The sequence below is a fragment of the Ochlerotatus camptorhynchus genome, unplaced genomic scaffold, assembly GCF_037179485.1.
Source record: "Ochlerotatus camptorhynchus isolate MF236.1 unplaced genomic scaffold, CSIRO-AGI_Acam_v1.1 ptg000503l, whole genome shotgun sequence".
In the NCBI taxonomy this organism is placed as follows: Eukaryota; Metazoa; Arthropoda; class Insecta; order Diptera; family Culicidae; genus Ochlerotatus; species Ochlerotatus camptorhynchus.
The window spans coordinates 7,195,031-7,216,463 of NW_027040988.1; the positions used below are offsets into that span (position 1 = coordinate 7,195,031).

The 21,433-nt window shown below is 40.8% G+C and overlaps 1 protein-coding gene across 4 annotated transcripts in view; it reads left to right on the forward strand.

Moving 5' to 3' along the window:
* The window catches only part of shot (dystonin-like protein short stop), a 483,119-nt gene that overhangs the window by 32,891 nt on the left and 428,795 nt on the right, over positions 1–21,433 (forward strand). For all 4 annotated transcript variants that reach the window (XM_065235656.1, XM_065235655.1, XM_065235657.1 and 1 more), the window contains exon 2: positions 318–1,662. In XM_065235656.1, coding sequence (XP_065091728.1) covers positions 1,518–1,662 — 145 coding nt within the window. In that variant the 5' untranslated portion in view covers positions 318–1,517. The remainder of the gene's footprint in view (positions 1–317; positions 1,663–21,433) is intronic.

The window sequence follows — 21,433 nt, forward strand, 5'->3', positions numbered from 1 at the left end:
CTCACTGCACGCACAGATAATCATCCTCCTCATCCTCCAATCTCTCCCTAGCTCTTTCTACACCTCATACACCAGCAACACCAGCTTGGTCCGAAAGTTGAGATACTTGAAATATTTTACAACTGACTCCGACCCACCCGCCATTCCACGCGATGAAAGTCCCGCCGGGTGCCTACTAGAGCAAAAATTCCATTACCATATGAACACACAAATGTTTCCTCTTTTTTTTTTTGCGCGGTCGCTATCTTAGGAAAATATTTCAAATGTCTACACCGCATTTACGCTCTCTTATTTTCCTCTCTGCATTTTATTTACAGGCATTAAGATAGCAACACCTTTTATTGAAGGCCTGCCTGCTCGTCGGAACACTGCGTTGATGGCATCACCACCAACATCACCGCCACCGCTACCACCCGCAGCCACCGGAGGGAGATCTCGATTGTTTGCAGCTTCAGTAGTATCTTAAACCTGGCGAAAGAGACTACTGAACCTCCCCTGCCGAAGATCAATGTCCGCTCGCTCAGTGTGGCCGTCATCATCGAAACACAAGAGCAGAATAATTGCCGTATACAATTCGGATGGTTTTTCGAAGCGCAAGATTTCTGATTGATTAGGCCATCGTCGTTTCAACGGAGCCAACGATCGAAGCGGAGCGTGGTAGTTTCATAATCGCAAAATCAAAACACGAAACCGTTACAAATCGAATTTCGATGAATTGAAGAGAACTAGGTAGGCAAAGCATCGCATCGTGCCGAGACCCCCGCCGCGCAGAGTAGTAGTGGTAGCTGGCAACCGTTTGCTATTTGCAAGCTTGGAGCTTTGAGCGCCCATCAAGAACCAAGCAGTTACAAATTATTCGGTGAAATCGTGAAGACGAAGCAGTTGCAGAAGAAGAAACCGAAAAACGGTGCAACCCTACACCACTCGACTTCGACCATGAAATGTGACACGGAAATATTGACCAACAACCGCAACCGCCGCAGTCTGACCACGCTGAACGGATGAACCCACAGGCCAGCGAGATCCATCACAACAATAGCAAACAACTGGCGAGTCTGTTTTCGTTGTGATGATGATGATGGTCATGGTTGTGGTTTGAAAAGTTTATGTCCCTTACTGACGTGTTTTGACAACTCGTGCGGCTTCTCCAGAACGAATCGATGTGCAATAAAATTCTATTACTGTGAAGTAAGGTGCGAAAAGTGGGAATTTTCCTTGCAGTGAAAGGAATTAGAAATTCATAGCAGAAATTTATAGTTTAGTTATTGTTGATCAACCGAGCATAAGTGTAATATAAATAATATTAAGTGGGATATGGTTACTAATAAAGCGACAAGTATGGTCTAAGTGTTAAGAAGCACACTAATATATGATAACATATTAGTTCTACGTAACCAGTGAATTGAAGTGATAAACGACAAGTGATTCCGAACAAACGGGAGATAACAAAAAAGTGTATAACAACAACCGGAATTACACGATATTCCAAATAAACGCAGCAAACAGAGGTAAACAAAATGAAGAGGATACCGAGGAAATCGAGCAGCAGCAGCCTACCCGGGTTCAGCATGGACCGGGAGAGTTTGGCGGAATGGGCAAAGGATAAGCCCCTCAGCATACTGCAGCTGGACCCGGCGGATCGTGCCGTGCTGAGAATAGCAGGTTAGTTTCATTCACAACGTCATTGTATAACCGCCATGTGCCTATGTGATGATCTAAATTTGTCAACAATGACAGCATGCCTACCTACTGGTTCTGGTGTCTACTTGAAATTTCATCTTCTCGTGTCATGTTTGTTTGATGGGATGTTGAACCACAATCGCCGCCTTTCCACCATGATGGATTGTTGACAATCGTATTCATATGTCGCGCCCTACTGGTTTGTTTGACTACAAATACACCGTATGATTGGATAAATATCCGGTCGATGACAGCAAAACAAGAAGTTTTGTGCGTGCTTGCTGAATACAAGGTTGGATTGGCGAACAGCGGAAACTGTTCTGGAAAGAAACTTTTGTGACTCATCTTCTTCTTTGGCTCTTACTTTCCAGCGGGAACATCACGCTAGCCCTCCGTATTTGTTCATTTTGGCCTTACAATATCTTTCTTCAATATTGGCAGGTTGCGAGGGGGCTAAGTCATTTCGCCGAAGGCCATTTAAAGCGTGTTCACAGCTAAATAGCATCACTTAAAGTACTCGCCAACAATAAGTTTCTCAACCGATTGTTATAAAATTGTCACTTTTGACTTAAATGATCTTTATTTCTTCTTGTATTTCTCTGGTTTACATATACGCATTTCTCAAGTGACACAGATGCGTCTTTTCAACTTTAGTTCATTTTTAATTTTTATAATTATTTACAGTTCTTAGACCTACTAGGCCTGTTTGGAGAATTCCCACCTTTTGGGATTGGTTTGTTTAAAATTTAAAAAGGAGACTACTTATAGCTTCTATTTACAACTACAACTACTATATACACCTAACCTACTATATACAAATTGCTTATCAAAGCATGTTCAGATTGGGTACATTTTTCGATAAATTTGACTACAATTCCTTATTTCGTCAATTTTTGAATCTATTCTGGGAATGTCCGCTTTTTGGTGGAGGTCCGTTACTCTAGTGTCGAAGGACGATCCAGGATCATCCTTATGACTCTGTTCTGAGCCACCTGGATCTTGTTCCTGTGAGTCTGAGCACATGATTCATGATTCCCACACCGGAGCTGCGTAGAAGATCGCAGGTGCTATAATTTGTTTGTAGACTGCCAGTTTGTTCACCCTTGAGAGGCGGGATCTGCGGCAAATCAGCGGATACAGACACCTAACCAAGGCGGAACACTTGACTACGGTTTTCTCTACATGCAAACAGAATAAGAGCTTTTCGTCAAACAACATCCCGAGATAGGTTACTTCGGCGGACCACTCAACCCTTTTTGCCATCCATGATTACAGTACAAGAGGGAGTCGGTTTTAGTTTGGGAGATTGCCGATGGAGGAACATTATTGTTTGGGTTTTGGAGGCATTGATTTTGATTTTCCACGTGGTGGCATAATCAGCAAAGGCGTCAAGGCATCTTTGAAGCTTGTTTGTTATTTCACGAGGTATCCTTCCCTATCATCTGCGAACAGGAAGAACACGCAACCGTTGCCCAAAGAAGGAATGTCGGAAGTGTAGATGCTGTATGGCAAAGGGCCCAACAGACTTCCTTGCGGAACACCTGCTGGGATGAAAAATGTGCTTGAATTGCAACCATTCAACGATACCTTGAACGACCTTTGCTGGAAGTATTTTTTTCCTTGATTTGTTTTCCGTCGATCTTGTTTTCCGTGTTGAGCACCAATGCTACCGACGCCAGGAAGGCAGCTCCCACACCTGGACCCTACCCTATCGACCCATCAACTCATGAACCGGGGACCAACGGCTTAACTTCCCTTCCGAAGGAAGGCGTGATCAGAGATGTTATGCCTCAGAACATCCCGGCGGCGCCGACTGGGATTGAACCCAGGCCTGCTGGGGTGACAGACAATCACGCTTACCACTACACCACCGGTGCCGCTCTTTGCTGAAGGTAGTTTCGGGTGATTTTTACAAGATGAGGTGGAAAGCTGAAGTTACAAAGCTTGTACACAAGTCCGTTGTGCCAGACATTGTCAAACGCAGTTTCAACGTCTAACAATGCCATGGCTGTGGCCTTTGATACAGCTTTGTTATTTCGAATGTTATTCATCACCCGAACTAGCTGGTGATTTGTGGAATGGCCCCTTCCTAAACCCAAACTGTACAGGTAGGAGAATGTTGTTCTCCTCGACAAACAAAGTGGCAAACGGTTGAGAATAAGTTTCTCGAACAATTTGCTCAGCGGAATTTGAAAGGAGGCTGATTGCCCGAGTAGCACACTTTCATCACAATAAGTTACAGCAACTTGTTTATGACTGAAATAAGTATATTAGTTTCTATAATTGATTTGTGACAAGCATGCTACTAGGGTGGTCTGTAGCTGGAAAGTAGTGATGGATCCTTACCGGGTTTGCAGATTGGTATGATTTTTGCTACCTTCCAGATACTTGGAAAGTAGTGCAGTTCCAAGCATCTGTTGAAGATAGCAGTCAAAAGCGAGTACACTTTCGTGCTCAGCTTCTTCAATACCAAGTTGAATACCCGGGAGCGTTAATGTTCTTTGTGTTTTTCAGCGCTGAGGAAATCTGCTGCACTGTAATATTTTCTGCCGGAGGGACGACACAAGGGGAGGCATCCAAGTTCAGTACACATTGTGATACCGGATTTTCAAACGGACTTTGGATGATGAAGCCAAGCAGATGCGACGAAGCAATGTGGTTGCCAATCGCCTTTTGAGCCGATCTAAGAGGTGGAACGCTTTTGGGATGAGTCTTCAAGACCTTGGCTACCTTCCAGAATGGTCTGGAGTGGTCGTCCAGATTCTGGACAACGTGGCTGAAGCTTTCGTTTAGGAGAGTGACCATTTTGGAAGCAATCTCCTTGTTCAGATCGGCTATTTCACGTTTTTTACACAGATCACTGTAATTGGCGTCTACAAACATTTCTTAAACGAATCAATAATTGGGTGTGGGAATCAATGGCATCAAACTTACCCCTCACAGGAACTTGACAAACACACGTCTCGTCGGCCACGGATATGGCCTGGTGAAGTCCTTCCAGCGCCCGTTCGATGTCCTCTACGATGTCAAGTGGCGGATTTTCGTCGATGTTCCGGTCAACTGGACCCAGTTGACGTGGTGGTAGTCTTGTCGTATGATTGGAGCAGGAGCTATGTTGACGCCGACCTCAGCCACTACCGGTTGGTGGTCGGAGGTTAAATCATTGATTGCCACCGGCTTGGACAGCCCGAAGTTCGTCAGGAAGAAGTCCAGCGTGGAAGGGTTTCCCGCCGGAGAGATGAATGTTGGTTCATCCGGCAATTGCACTGTATACAGCCAATGCTGCGAGTGGTCGAATAGTAGGCTACCGTGAGCTCGTGCGAGTGATGTTGGTCAGGTCATTTTTAAATTGGATGCCTAATCCATTACTGGCAGCACACTGACGAGGGCAGTATACGGCAATGAACCGGACGTTTCCGATTGGCAATTCCACCTCCACACTAAGGGGCTGTCCATAAACTACGTAGACAGTTTAGGGGGGGGGGGGGTGGCAATTATCCACGGCCCATACAAATTTTAATAATTTTGTATGGACAATTGTCTACGCAGGGAGAGGGGTGGGGTCAAGAATCCCAAAAAACTGTCTACGTAGTTTATGAACAGGCCCTAAGGGCCTCGATGATAGAATTGCGGATGTGGGGCAGGGTGTGAAACAAGATCCCCTTCTTGATGAAGACCGCAACACCCCCCCCCCCCCCCCCCTTGGAGTCTGTGCGATCAAGTCGGATAATGTTGTGATCAGGCAACCAAAAGCTGTCGCCGGATTTGAGATGGGTCTCTGGAAGGAGGCCCACGTCGATATTGTGCTGAAATTGGCAGGGAATGTAATACTATATAAGCTTGGTTTACGTATCCTTATTTCACTTTATTACTTCATCAAATCCAACTGCCCGAACATTCTTCTTCATTCCACCCATAAGCTTTTTTACAACACTTGAAGCGACTTTTTTTTCTGCTTCAACCATGATTTCAACATTTCCTGCTCCGTAGTGACAACTTTAGGATGCCTACGGAGTTCCTGCCTTATTATATTCCAGTATATTTCAATCGGCCGCAGCTCCGGTGTGTTTGGGGGATTGAGATCCTTCGTCACGACATTGACCCCATTCATCTTGTACCACTCCAGAACGTCCTTGGAGTAGTGACAAGAGGCTAGATTCGGCCAAAAAATGGTAGGAACGTTGTGTGATTTGAGAAACGTAAGCAGTCCTTTCTTCAGGCACTCATTCATGTAGACTTGGCCATTTACGGCTGTGTTGTTACGAAAGGCTTGCTCCGTTTTGCGCACGTACAAATCGCCTGCCAAATCATGAATTTCTTGGGGGACTTCTAGGGACTCTGTAACATCGAACTTGTCTTTCGCAGTCACATACTGGTATCCCGGAATTTGTTTAAAGTCCGCTTTTACGTATATTTCATCGTCCATCGTTGGAAATCACTCCACATTTGAGGATCACGTCCAGTTGACTTATACGCTGAACTGAATGATTCATAATTATTATTAGCTGGCCCATAATTGCAGGATGACTGTTATACGGATGTGTAATGGATCAAAACATCGTAAAGATCAATGGTTTATTTTAAAATACACAGCAAAAAATAAATTTTAATATTACATCCAAGAGGATGCATTTCAATCATGTCGAAAATCTCATGTATTTTTATGGCCACAAAAATAGACAAATGCAGTAAAAGCAGCGTAATGTTAGTTCATGCACTGTATTAATGATAATGTTGTCCTTTTTGACAAATAATATTACACCATATTTTTTACACGATTGAAGTGCATCCACTTTGATGAGATATTAAAATTATTTTTTTGCTGCGTATATTAGGCGAGCCATTTTTTAAATTATACTTTAAGCTTTAAAAAATTATTCCTATAGACTATAGGAATAATTTTTTAAAACTTAAAGTATAATTTAAAAAATGGCTCGCCAACTATAGGCTATAGTTTTGCTATTGAAGGTAATTTATTCACAAATATCATCGCAAATTTACACTTGTTCATGTTAAAAGAAGTATCATTGAATAGTTTCGTTTTTACTGAAAATTATAAACTGGGATTTTTTGACGTAGGATTACGTCTTTGATTTCTATATGGGGGTACACTTTGTGAAAACCGAAAATGGAACATGTAACAAATTAAGAAAGATTTTGAACGTTAATAACTCAGCTGCCCCTGGTCCAATTTCAATAATTTTATCACCAATCGATCAGAAATATGGCCACGCATCGATCCGAATGTTGATTTTCAACAAGAAACTATTGAAAAACTGGTAAATGTCCAGCATTGTTCAAAAGCGTCGAATTAACTAACCAATTAACTACATGCATATGCTGCTTCCCCAGCACAGTCGTCAGAGAGTAGTAAGTAGACGAAACAAGTCGATGTGGCATTCGCCTCCGATCCTCGGACGCGTGTGAATAGGGAGGGTGGAATTACGTAATATTTTGCACACTTATCGCCATACTTAGAACCACACGCTCCCAACGTGTTCGGTCGTCGAAATTAGTAGCAGCAGTAGCAGCAGTAGCAGTGATTTCGGCGTGTGGCGTTGAAAATTGATCTCCAGTAACTACGAAAGGCTGCCTGCAAGCAGCGAGCTGCAGAGCCCACATAAGCAACCATCAAAGGAGGAAGAAGCTGCACCGCTATGCTATGGATCGGGATCAGTAGTTCTTCGTGAATCGCTGCGGGTCGGTCATCTATGCCAAGCGTGTCACCCTCGCTCCAAACGATATACAGCTCGACAGCCTCATTCGTGTTGAACACCCAGCTCAGAATTACTCAACCAGCACTATAAAACGGTTCTTTTCAGGGTCACCAAAAATTTGTCAAAGAGTATTATTTGGACATTGATCAAGGTCATCAGTTCCCGCAAGCAGCTAGCTATCAAGGCTCAATCTGTCTATAGAAGGTGTGGAATTATAGGCCTGAATATATTGGTGCAATTAGTTTTTCCTCTGCTTTCATTACGCACGATTCGTTTCTTTCGTTTAATTAATCACCCAGCGCTTACATCTGAAATTTTATTTGGATTATAGAATTTTTTGTATGTTACCAAAATTTATGAATGGTTTGCCACTAAATGTTGAGATAATTTATTGATTATTGAATTATCACTCTGTATACCATGAAAAAGCAGCCTGTTTGTGAGTTTTTGCCTGTTTTCAAGTAATGAGTTAAGATAAAAAACAAATCGCCAGCTGGTATTTCCCGGCGAATTCACAAATAAATAAAATCAAACAAAATCATCATGCAGAACTAGCTAGGATTTGTTTTACTTCATTTTTCACAAAATTGCTTTCGAGTGTTAAGACATCGTCTCCCGCAAAGTTTACATTTTTCCCTCTACCAACACATACCTCAGGGCTAGATAGATCTCCACAGGATCTCTAGCGTGGAATAATTTCAAAAAACCAAAATGCACAGCATTACGAAAAGAGGTCAGGTTTCGACCAATAGCAGATAGATTTTAATTCTAAACAAGCCAAACGACCAATCCAATCTGCTAAAATGAACACTTAGTTGATTTTCAATAGGTCACTATTGGAAAATACTAAATGTCCAACTGTTGCAATGGTGATCAAAATTATCACCGAATGTCTGAAAATAGCGCATTCCCTAACACAGACTTAAAAATCGAATTTGATGCGGTCCCACTAAACGGTGCTCATTCAATCAGTGGTGGTGTCCAGTCCAGCAGCAGCAGTAGTAGCAGCAGCAGCAGCAACAACAACAACAACAACAACAACAACAACGAAAGGCTGCCTGCAAGCAGCGAGCTGCAGAGCTCATATGAGCAACCATAGAGAAAGAGGAAGAAGTCCCACCGCTAGGCTAGGATCAGAATCAGTAGCTCATCATGCTCAGCTCAGCATTACTCAGCCATCACTACAAAACGGTCCTTTTCAGGACCACCATAAATTTGTTAAGAGTATTATTTGGACATTTGTCAAGGTCATCAGTTCCCGCAAGCAGCTAGCTATCAAGGCTCAACCTGGTATCTATACACCGTTCGAAAAATTAATGTAAATTTCTGCGAGATATAGCGCACATAAAATTAACGCTAGATTTGGCATAAATTTAAGCGATATTTCGTGTAAATTTAAGCGCAATATCGCATAAATTTATCAATATTGTATGCAAGCTTGTAATCGATTTTGCTGTTTATGCCAAGTATAGCTCAAAATTAAACGAAGGGAGATTTTACGCGATAGTTAAAATTCAGAACTTTTTTCTGTGTAGAAGGTGCGGAATTGTAGGCCCGAATACATTGGTGAGATTCATAATCGTCCGATCATTTTCCAGAACACGCTGGTAGGAAGTGTTAAAAATCCATATAGAATTTGAGAGAAGTGGGAATAATTCGCTTTGGGTGTATATTCAGTCATCAGAAAGCCAATAAAATCAAATTTGTGAGAAAATTAGCTCTCACGAGTTCAATCTCTCGAAGTCCCTCCTTTTTTACATATTCTGCACAAACGATACTTTCCGCCCCGCTCCATTAATATAATTCGGAAGGAAATCCTGTGAGGGGTGAATTGAATACTCTTTAATACCAAAATGCACAACACTTAAATTCATAAATAACAAAAAAATCAAAATACACATTTTAAAGTCAGGTAGATGAATCGAAAATACTCAAGTTGACAGTCCCTTGGATTCTCTTCATCAACTTTCTCTTTGAAATAGATACTACAAATTTGATACGCTTACAAATAAAAAACGGAAAGAGTTAAGATAATGATGATTGATCAATTAAAAGAACTAAATGTTCACATTTGTTTCATCCACTAGCGGTCCTACGTCAAGCTTCCGTTCGTGCCAATAGGCACAGACCCTTCTACTTTTTTCAAAATGAGAATTCACTGTTCACCCTGTCAGTTTGTTAGAAATCAAGTTGCTGAAGTTTGCTTTCTTGTCATGTTAGTTTAGGTAATTTTAGCAAATATTGGCTTTTTCTGGAAGGTTTGGCTGTCAGGTTGCTCACATACTGTAAAACTTTCGTTTGGAAATTGTAGGTTAAAATTTTTTGGCCATTTTCATTGCAACTTTGACCGTTTAACCTCTTAGATATCAATATTTCTCCTTAGATTTATCGACGTTTTACTTCACAGTGGGACGAAATCAAAAAAAGAGGGACATGGCCATTTGCGACTACTAATGAGTGTAGCATTTTGATGTCTTCTAGAATGCTTTTCAATTTTTAAATACTTTATTGCAGTGGTGATTTTTTTTGCTTAAGGGTGGTATACACTAAGATAAAAAATAACTTTTTTTATGTCTTGCTGATATTGATGATCATCTATGGAAACATTGTAGATGAAGTCATTTTAATGAACTTTTCCAAGACGTCAATTTTCCATCTCTCAATTGGACGATTGGATAGGGTGAAAATGGAGTACAAACGGTAGTACCCTCTTAAAAACCGTTTTTTACCATAATTTTTTAGATTAAATTTTACAATTTTCTCAATATTGTAAGAAGTTGTAAGTGCTTTAAAACTGCACATTTGTGCTCCAAAAAACAAATCGCTATCTCTTTGTTTTAAGGATTTAAGTACCTTTTCATATTGTTAACGCTATCTGTAAGAGAGTGTATCTTGCATGTTAGCAGGTATTAACAGCTAATCTCAACGTTATTTTGTTCAGCATCTTCTAGTCTACTGTTACATATACAATTCATAGGGGGATCCAAGGGGATGCATAATGAATTTTCTAAAAAGTGCCTTAATGTTTTGTTACGTTTTGCTGTTTCCACCATTATTCCAAGTGTTTACATTAGAGTGGGTTTCCCACTTCACTTTCAATGCTTATTCTGGTCCCCAACAACTGGGCAAAATTTCAACGAATTTGGTTACAATCTCAATATGCGGGAGAATTTTAAATTTTGTATAGGAAATGGAAGGATAATATTCATTTGGTTACCAAAAATCCAAATATTGCTCAAATTTTATCAAAACTTGAACTTAGATTGAGATTACTCTACCAAACAACTTTGTCGAAGCTACAACCCACTCTAAGGGGCTGTTCATTAACTACGTAGACGGTTTTTAGGATTCTTGACCCCCCCCCTTCCCCCTGCGTAAGCAATTTTCCATACAAAATTTTTTAAATTTGTATGGGCCGTGGATAATTGTCAACCCCCCCTCCCCTAAACTGTCTACGTAGTTTATGAACAGCCCCTAATGTACATACTACTACAACAGTAAAACATAACAAAACATTGAGATACTATATTAGAAAATTCATTAGGCATCCCCTTGGATCCCCTTGTATATCTAACCGTAGGGTATAAGTTGCTTAAAATGGCTTCATGTACAATGTTTCCATAGATGTTCATCAATTTCAACAAGACATAAAAAAGTTATTTTTTTGTCTTAGTGTATACCCCCGTAACCAAAAATGTTCACTTCTCAATTGAAGTACTCAAAACATGAAGAAGCATTCTAAAAGACATGAAAATGCTACACTCAATAGTTTCGTCGCAAATAGCCATGTCCCACTATTTTTGATTTCGTCCCACTGTGTGGCGTAGCGCCAATCGATCCACTGCTCGGTGTGACCAAAATCGGTGACCGCTTTTCAAAGAATTACCAACCAATCGGTTTTCGATAGCCAAGGGAGACACCCGGCTCAACTTATCGAAACTATTTGCATTAATCGGTGCTTACGTTACCCGCACCGGCTACAGTCGCCTGCATTGAAATTGATTACTGTAGGTAGGTAGGTGCTGTACGCGTGAGTAATCAACATTTATTGATCGGCCGGTCTACTTTTAGATCCGTTTACACAGCTCATCGGCTGTGACCAGCTGCTGCTGATGGCTGATGGTTGATGTCTGATGGCGGTCGACTGCGGTCAGCTTACAAAGCTATAAATGTAATCCGAAGAACCTCATTTAAAGTCATCGCGCTTGACTCACGCAACACTCGGGGGACCAACCGCGCCGGATATCCGATTTGTTTTTCTTGCGAATCGATTCCTGACTTCTTGCTCCGCGTTGAAAGCCATCGTATCGATTACAAGTCAATGAGCACAATTGGCTTTGATTGATGATTGAAGGTATGTTCTTACTTCACAGGAATGGCAGATATTGAATTTCGTCATGGTATTTCGGAGTACCTTTTTTATTGGATGAATACTGTGCCAACAACGAGGCGACACAGTTGTGTCAAACTTTCCAAAACGCCTCATTGTACACAAGTGAAAGCATTGTATTGGCGCTCGTCACTGGTAACTGGGTACAAAGGTGATAATTGTTTGTTTACGTACTTGTCGGGTGCTACTTCAATGGTTCTGCAATTAGTGTGGTCGGAAACGGGTGTCTCACTCTTCGATGTAGCCTGTCAATCGACTGTGGAATTTTGCAACTTGCTGTAGTTACAGTTGTCAGTTTGATGGTTTGTTAAACGTACCTCACAGTATCGAATCCAGCTTTATTTGTGAAGAATTTATTAAGTGATACGCTATCCTCGCAAGACTCGGTCATTGATTTCCTCAATGTGTAAATATTATCTGAACGAAAGATTTATTTACATGTTCCTCCATTATTGTCGTCAGATGGAAAGGATTAAATTGAAACAACGCACACCCGCACTAGACATGAGCCGTGTGCGAAAAGAAACCTCCGAACCCAATGGAAATAACTACAACTCTCAGCACTTTATGAGAAGATGAGTGAAGATGATGGGAGACGATGACGGTGATGATGATTGGATTATATTTATTATTGTTTGCTTGTTTGTTTACTAGAACAATAAATTTCTGCTGAGTCATATGCACGTCGTTGCTAGCTAGCTATGGCGGCTGGTTGCAACTTGGTAGTGCCATTGGCTGTCATCGTCTCGACGTGGCATTTATCACTTTTGTATGCGTGACATTGTGGGATGTAGGATCTGGGTGGGATTATTTACACGTTTTGAGCAGCGTTTGAGTTAGCTAAATTTGAATGAGCATATTAAAGGGTGGACAGCGAACTGCGAAAACCTGAAGCATTGGGATTTTTTTTCCTTTATTTAACGTCGGTCTCTGTTCCGTAATCTAGTGCCAATCACCGACGGACATCGATTGCCATCCATTGACGGCAAGCAAATGTGCAGGAAGGCAGCTTCCACACCTGCGTAGGATATCGCACCCATTCACAACAACACACATGGGCCGGGACCAACGGCTTTACTTCCCTTCCGAAGGAAGACGTGACCAGAGATTTTTATGAAGCATTGGGATATATCCGGGAATTTGAAAAGTCACCTGGAAAAACGGAGAAAACCCGGAAATTTGATGAGAGAACAGGGAAAAACTAATAAGCCCATAATACGGTCACCTAAACATCCGAACCGGCACATGAAGCAGAATTCCGTGGCCAAAAAGCGTGCAACACTCTTGTACGACCGTGTTTTGACGAAACACAAGGACTGCACTTTGATCGATGACGAAACATACGTCAAACTCGATATTAAGCAGCTTCCCGGTCAAAAGTTTTACAACGCGACTGGACGTGGGCATTTGCGGGGAAGATTCAAGTTCGTGTTTGCCGACAAGTTCGCGAAGAATGCCATGATTTGGCAAGCGATTTCCAGTTGTGACCTGAAAACGGAACCATTCGTCACATCCTCGACGATGACATTCCAAGCAGGGTTGTTAATCGATAAATTATCGTCATCGCCGTTGACGATAACGTTTGTTATCGTTAACGACGATGACGATAACGTCTGCAAACGTTAACGTGATCGGCGATGACGATAATTACTGTATGTTATCGAGTCGATAACATCTGATAAAACATATTGTGCGTGTAGTTTTATAAACGTCAATGCTCCTACCGACGGTGTAATAAGCGGTTGATCGAATTCTTCTACGAGAGTTTTTTTTCTGTATTCAGTGAAAAACTACGAAAAGTTTTTCCAATTCAAAAAAACAAAAATCCTCAACTTTGAAGTAGTTTGTTCTATTTGCTCGCCTGATTTGCCTGGTTTTAAGCTGCGGATACACTTCTGCCACGAATATGAAGTCCTACTTGCTGGTAAGTAAACAATGCAGTACCAAAGTCGAAGCAATTATAGTTTCATTTATTTTTTTTAATCAATTTTTTAACATCATATAGAGAAAACACAAATGGACTCAAGAGAAGGTGCAGGAAGTACTGGGAATTGAGCATAAACGAATCCGATTGGCTTGTGACGATATGATTAACCAGGAAGATGTATACGAAGCAACGGATAATTTTATCATTAATGAGGGTCTACCCTTTAATATCGTGGATTCAGTTCATTACAAGAAAGTTCATCACAATCAGCTGTTTCATCGTTTCTGTCAAAATATTCACTCCTGCATTTACTCTCATCGTTTTCATGATATATTAATAAACTAGAACTAAAACACAAAATAATACACATTTATAATTGTTACTTGTAAAAAATGAAAGGCTAATAATTGAAAAACTTCCGATCAAACTAGCCCCACTCAAACTAGCGTTGCTTTCCTGAACAACCTGCAGTTACTTTTAAAAGCTACTTTCAAGCTGGCCAATATCTCGACATATTACTTTGTGTACACTAGCGCTACGTAGTGAATACATTCTAATCTAACTGCCCATCCTATTGACCTTGGGGTTTATGCATATATTATGTCACGCTCTAAGGGGGGGGGGAGTCTAGATTTTGTGACAAGCAATGCATTAGGTATAGGAAAAATGTCACGATATGGGGGGGGGGGGTAAATTTCTCCTCGATTTAGCGTGACATAATTAATGCATGTCCAGAACAACTTTGTCGAAGAAAGTTACCTTATAGCTTGCCAAAATCTCGAGATAAGGGCAACGGCTCTAACGTCGGCCTAAATTTTGCTAATATGGACCCATTTATAAATTCAGTAGTAGCACTCATTTTAATTAGCGATGCGCCTAACCTTAGATCCATATGCCAGCATTAGAGCCATTTCCCTTACCACATGTTGACATTTATTGCTATCCTAAATTTATACCATAAGACATTATCGAGTCGATAACGTATAGTACGTTTAAAGACGTTATCGTCATCGGCGTTAACGATACCAGACGTTATCGCCATGACGATTATCGACGATAATTTATCGCGTTAACAACACTGATCCCAAGTTTACATCGAAGAATGCCTGAAAAAGCGTGTATTACCGTTTATCCGCAAGCAAAGGAGCAAAGTCATCTTTTGCCCCGATTTGGCCAGCTGCCACTACTCCAAGGTAGTTCTGGAGTGGTATGCTGCCAACAAGATCGTTCTTGTCCCCAAGCTAATGAATCCTCCGAATTGCCCGGAATTTCGACCATTCGAAAAATACTGGGCAATTTCAAAGAAGCGACTTCGACGAAGCGGTGGGGCAGTCAAGGACATCCAGCAAATGCGGGCAAAATGAAAGAAATGCGCTGATTCCGTGTCCGTTTTCATTGTCAGAAAGACTAGAAAGGCTAGGAAATTTAGAGATGAAAGAAACATATGAAACAGACGTTTCTATTGAACAAAAAAATGTCTTCTCAAATTCGGAATGAGGTTTTTTTTTCGTTTAATTTCATTTGTTATTGTTTTACTTGTTGTTTTGTTTTTGTTTTTGAATTGATAAAAATGTTGTTGCTGTATAATACACGGGAACAAATCCAACCTACGAAATGAGAAAAATGGCTCATGATTTCATGAACATAGCGTATTTTCATGTTGTGAAAATACACCATGAATAATATTCATGATATCATGAGCTATTTTTGCGTAACATAGCCAAGATTCCTGTAATCATGAACCATACGTTGACCACTAGACTATCAGTACTTGTTTAAGATGGAAGGCAAAAGGCGTATAAGAGATACATATGTAGTGCGGTGAACATGGCTTGCCAGGTAACGCTTGTAACGGTCATGGTTCCGCTGCATTATGAAATCATGAATTTCCATCACGAAATCATGAATCATTGTTATGATTTCATGGCATGGCAAGTTTTTTTATTTCATGATTTTTTATTCATGAAAATGGAATCGGATTTGTTCCCGTGTACTCGGTTTAATATAATTGTTTTCTTAAGGTGAAAGTTGATGGAATCCACAAATGGCCGCTATTTTGTTTATTTTGCCTTACCACTTCGAATTATTGGTGGCATGAACCTCAGACATTACAAAGTTTCCGTGCATGGAGTTGTAATGACATGTATGCTGCAGTGCAGCAAAAGAGTGATTATAATTTGGCACACGAAATCCTTTTAGTTTCTGAGATCTGTGCCGCCAAAAATTCAAAGTGGCAAGGCAAAAAAAAATCAAACATCCCTCTGTACTCTTATTTTCTCTCACTCGCAATCGGGTTGCGCACATGGCGAATCATTTAGATTTTGCCGTTGAAGATAGAGATGCAGATTCGTGTCAAAAAAAAAAAAAAAGAACTCCATGCATGCCCGATTATTAGGATGGGGCTTATTTTAAAAACTCGTTCGGGGTCATGTTTTGTCACTTGAAAAATTATTATTGGGACTTATTAAGTAACATGTCAAACATTGAGTTTTTTCGTGGACATTTAGAGGTGGGATCTAAGTCCAAAATGTCGAACGATTAGCTTAAAAAAAACATAGATATATGGAATAGCGATTTACCCGCATATTTACGCTTACATATTGATATATCGCAATAAGTATCCTTGCGGTAAACCTTATTACAGTAAACTCGTTCTAAATAGATATTTGCGATCAACGAGCTACGAAATAATTTCGAGTTTCGGTTATACGTTTTAGAATTTTGCATGGGAAGTGTGGTTGAGGTGGCCTAGATCTCCTCCGAGTTAGGGAGAATATCGCATTAAAGAGAATGAGACTTGACTGTATTTGAATTATGATCTGATTAACTGCTCACGAACTGCTTGTTTACGAATAAATATATTTACCACATTGTATTGTTAATTATTCTTGTTTCGCCTTATGTTACCATTGTATTAATTCTATACAGAGCTGGAAAAAGAGCCTATCTGCTTTATGGCCGGCGTTGTTGGCTCATGCCGCGATAGAATGGTACCATGGGCATGCGATGGGGATTACTAAGCTTCCCCTCTCTGATGAAACCACTGCATTAGAGAGCCAAAGATCTACACGGTTCGAAAAAGTAATGTAAATTTCTGTTCAATATGATGCACATAAATGGAGCGTCACATGTCATATAAATTTACATTATAAATCATGTAAAGTTCTGAGGCATTTCATCCAATGTTGCAAATATTGTATAAAAAAGCCCATATTGCTTACAAGTTGCTCGTTTGCGTGAAATAAAATACAACTTTACGTGAATGCATGTTTACATCTCAATTAAAATTAAGATGTTTTTGGTGTGATAGTATTACACTCGTTACTCCTTTGTTTGAAAGCCGCGTTGTAGTACGCTTACCTATAGGCACTGACGTTGGGCGCTATACTGGCGGCTTTTGCCGCAAATCACTCTTATTTTATTTATTTGGGTTTGCAAGGGAATTATACTATTGAAATATTTCAGAAAGTGCCCAACATTGCTCGTTCTATTTGCGTTGTTGGCCCACTGCCAAAATTGATGGAGACGGATGGCCACCAACACGTTAGCTCACTGCTAACCACTTCTTTCACAATTTGCACAATATGGATGGTCATCCACGTATCAGCCCACTGCTGATCGATGTCGTGGCGATTGTGTTCACACACTGTGAACACCACGATGATTCTATCGGCTCACTGCCAATGTCGATGATGGTGATGACTCACTGCCACCGCACGCACACTCACGGTAATGTCGACAATGCAATCAGTCTGCTACCGACGTTGGATGTCAATGAAGAATAGGCGATAATGGTCCACTGCCACTACACGCACGCTAAAGAACGATGGCGACGATGCAATCCAGCAAGATAGCTTCCAAATCACCCAGCGATAAGCTTCAGCTACCGAAAATTCTTGTGGAGCTCTGAAAAGAGCTCAACGCGCAACTCTTTTGTAGGATGTAGTGAGCTATGTGCATCGGGTGAAAAGGAAACCACGCTATCTCCGAAGGTCGGGCTCAAGCTGTTTCGAGGCGACGCTGAAATTAATCGGTGAATCCGGTCAGGTCAGTTCAAGCAGGGGAATTTCTTCTTGCTTGGAAAAACGGCTACTTTGGGTTTGATAAGAACAATGTTTATTCCTCTGCTTCTGGTATAAAACTGAACAATGGTTCGAAAATGGCTATTGCTTTTATAATATACAAAAACTACGAAAAGGTTACATTTATGATACATTCTGCTTTGTGATTGGTCGATGGAAGCTCACTGTTGATTCGGTCAAGCCAAAGACGGTCGGCTGTACTTCTCCCTCTCTCTATCTACGACGGCTCGATACGTAACGCATACACACACAAAAGGACCGCGAGTGTTGTAAACGCTTCTTGCCGGAGAGTGGCGCGTTGACACGGCTGACGGTGGTGAACGTTAGGAAGTTTCGCTATTGCGAACATGCGTGGCAAACTTTTATTGTTGTTTTCATTGAAGTATTACTCAGGGAACAATGTGGCGTGCTTCTATTGTGACATACCCATACGCATTTTTGTGATGCGACATAGTGGAAGCGTGTGAGCGTAGTTGGAACATATACCCTAAATAATTTAAAAATCAGCTAGGAAACTAACTTCAAAGTGATGCTTTTAAGTAACTTTAAGGTGTCACCTGGGTCGAACTAAGATATAATAACTATAGGTCAAAGTCAAAAGTACTTGAAATACGTTAAATTTTATATTACAAGCACAAGTGCAGGTACTTAATCAAGCATGGGTTATGATTGATTAGGTAGATTAGAGATTTCAATTATTTATTAAATTAGACTAATGAGATAGGGGAATTTACGTATTCTCGTCAATCTAAGCAGCGTCTGCACTTCTACTAGCATTTTCTCAGCGTCACGCACATATATGATGTGTCTGTTTGTTTACATTCATCTGCTGCTTGCTTCTCTATCCATTCCAATCGACAGAATTTTTCAAAACGTTTTGAAAGCGTTTTTACAATGCTCCAAACTTCTCAGGTGAGTGTGACTATTGTCGGCAGCCTCTTTTTCTTCGGCAACCTTCCCATTAGAACTGCGTGTTAACCAGCTGTTCTATTATCGGCAACTCGAAATCAACCCCATTTTGTAGTGCGTATGCTTTATTTGAAGAAAAATGTAGCATTACTGGATTGCTCGATCGTTCAAATATAATCAGATTGAAGCTGAAAGGCTAAACAATCGTTTGGACACATTCAGGGAAGTGCGTTGATGGGAAAACATAGTGAAATTAACGTTTAAATTTAGGTTGCCGAAAACAGTCAATGGGTGCCGAAGCCAACATTTACCCTATCATAATCATCAAATGAACTTAATTAAGAAAATTCAGGAAGTCTAATAACATTAAGTAGATTAACAAAAGAATTAGGATGCGGGCGTCCGCTTAGGGAGGCAACTACTATATTATTCTCTTAATACGCGAAATCTCTGATATATGCGGTTAAAGCATTTGGGGCCTCCCTTAGCTCAGTCGGTAAAGGCGCAGCTACAAAGCAAGACCATGCTGGAGGTGGCTGGGTTCAATTCCCGATCCGGTCTAGGAATTTTTCGGGTAGGAAAATTTCTCGACTTCCCTGGGCATAGAAGTATGATTGGACTTGCCACACAATCATATCAATGCAAAAATGGTACAGGCATCGAAAGCTCTCAATAAGCTTGAAATGCGGAGAAGAAGAAGAAGAAGAAGCATTTGAGTTAACTTATTTCTTTGTGTTCAAGTACTTACATTTATAAACAGCAGTCAATGTTAATCTATGAACTAAACCCTACGTGACTGTAACATCGATCTTTCCTTATCTGGTATTGATGCATGTTTAACTTTTCGCGGCTGTCGCGTAAGCGCCTACGGAGCTTACGCAGAAGTGATTCGCAATTCGGTAGAGTTTTCCAAAAGTTTTTTGAGCTTATGTAGATTAGAATTTGTTCGGTACGGTCGCGAAATTTTGAAATGATTGAAACGTGCGGTAAAATAACTTATTTGAAACAAAACTTAATAGTCAAATAAGTAGAATATCTAAGAAGGAAACCAATATGAATCAACTTGCCAACATAGGCTATCACATTTATTTTGGTGGCACTCTTTAAATGGCGTTTGGAATTCACGCGGTTTTCGTAACTTACATAATCTAGATATTTCGTTCGAAACGGATTAACGAATTCAATCGGATTACTACGCGGATGTATCTACGCGCACACGTTACAGCTTTTTTCTATAACTGTCTTTAAACAATACACACGGAATCCAGTGTTCAAGCTGCCAACATAGGCTTGTCCTTCTGCTGATAGAAGCAAATTTTATTCAAATGAGTAAAGTCTTGAAAACAAAGCTGTCTTGCAGCTCCAGCTTGGTACCCAATAAGTAATAAAAAAAAATATATTGTTCTGACGTTATTTTATTAATGTTATTGACCCGGTCTGTCGAGTTTATGACTTCACCATAGTATGACTTCACCTTCTTATATTATAAGACTATGGATGGAAACAGCAACACCTAATTATAATTACATCTTACCCATTTCTCCCCACTAGTAAGTCAAGGGAGATCGTCAGATTTTCCCGGCATCATTTAATGCTACTTGTCTGGTTTTGCGTGCCTCTATGAAGGCTACGTAACTCAATGCTGAATGTGAGAATTAACTTTGAAATCAGATTTCGAAGAAGAATGCGTGTGTAGGTACTGGGCTAGGCTTACATAATGGCTAATGGCTACTGTGAAAGGCGGTGGTAGGTGGAAGTTGTTAAAGTGCGTACCTATTCACGGTCAAATAGATACACATTCGATTAGTAGACTATTGATAAAACGTTCCGCTGCTGCTGGTATCAGATAGATGAGTTTGCGAGTTTGTTCGTAACAGTTATTTATACGCACTCGGTAAACCTTGACTCAGTTCTGGAAATCGTAGTGAGGTAGTTTAATGCACATTAAAACATGATTAGTCTTGCTCACCGTCGAAAGCATGGAGTTTTATAATGCATGGGAATGTTTAGCCATCATAAATTATTAAGCTAAAGATAAGCCCGTCATAGATTCGGATCTTATCGGGTAAAGTAGCTAAAAATTGCGGGCTTTCAAACTAACACACCTGTGTGCTTCCTTCACTGTTCACCGATACCATTTTTCAAGGTCAGCACAACTGTCAAGTTCCACGTTCACGGTTCGATGCGGTCGCTATGATCCGTGTAAATAAAAAAAAAAAAAGTATGCCCGTATCGCTTAATAAGTAAGCAACATCATCAGCGAGCCGTGACTTGGACGATGCTGACGGCAACGACGACGAATACGACGACGACGACGACGATGGTGGTAATGAACTTAATACCTCTCACCTCCCTCTACCGAACGCTTTTGACTCTACATTTCGAAAATTTATCGCTTCACACTAACTCGAAAATTGACTCCGGAAAGGTAAATATACGCATCTAGCGGGTTGGGGCAGTATAGCCACAGCTATGCTGCTGCTACCACTGATGATGATGGCGACGTCGTCGGTGCACTGCACACTTCTTAATTAAATCTCCCGCTGCGTGATCTCCTTCTCTGAGGGCTGCTTCCTCCAACTCCACGTGATTTTCAAAGACGACGAACGGTGCCGGCGTAGGTGATGAATTCCGGATGGATGCCAAGAAGCGATACGCGTCAATGATGGATCCGAAAAACCAACCAGATGATCCAGGCAGGGCGCTGCGTGCTAAAAAGTCGTAAACA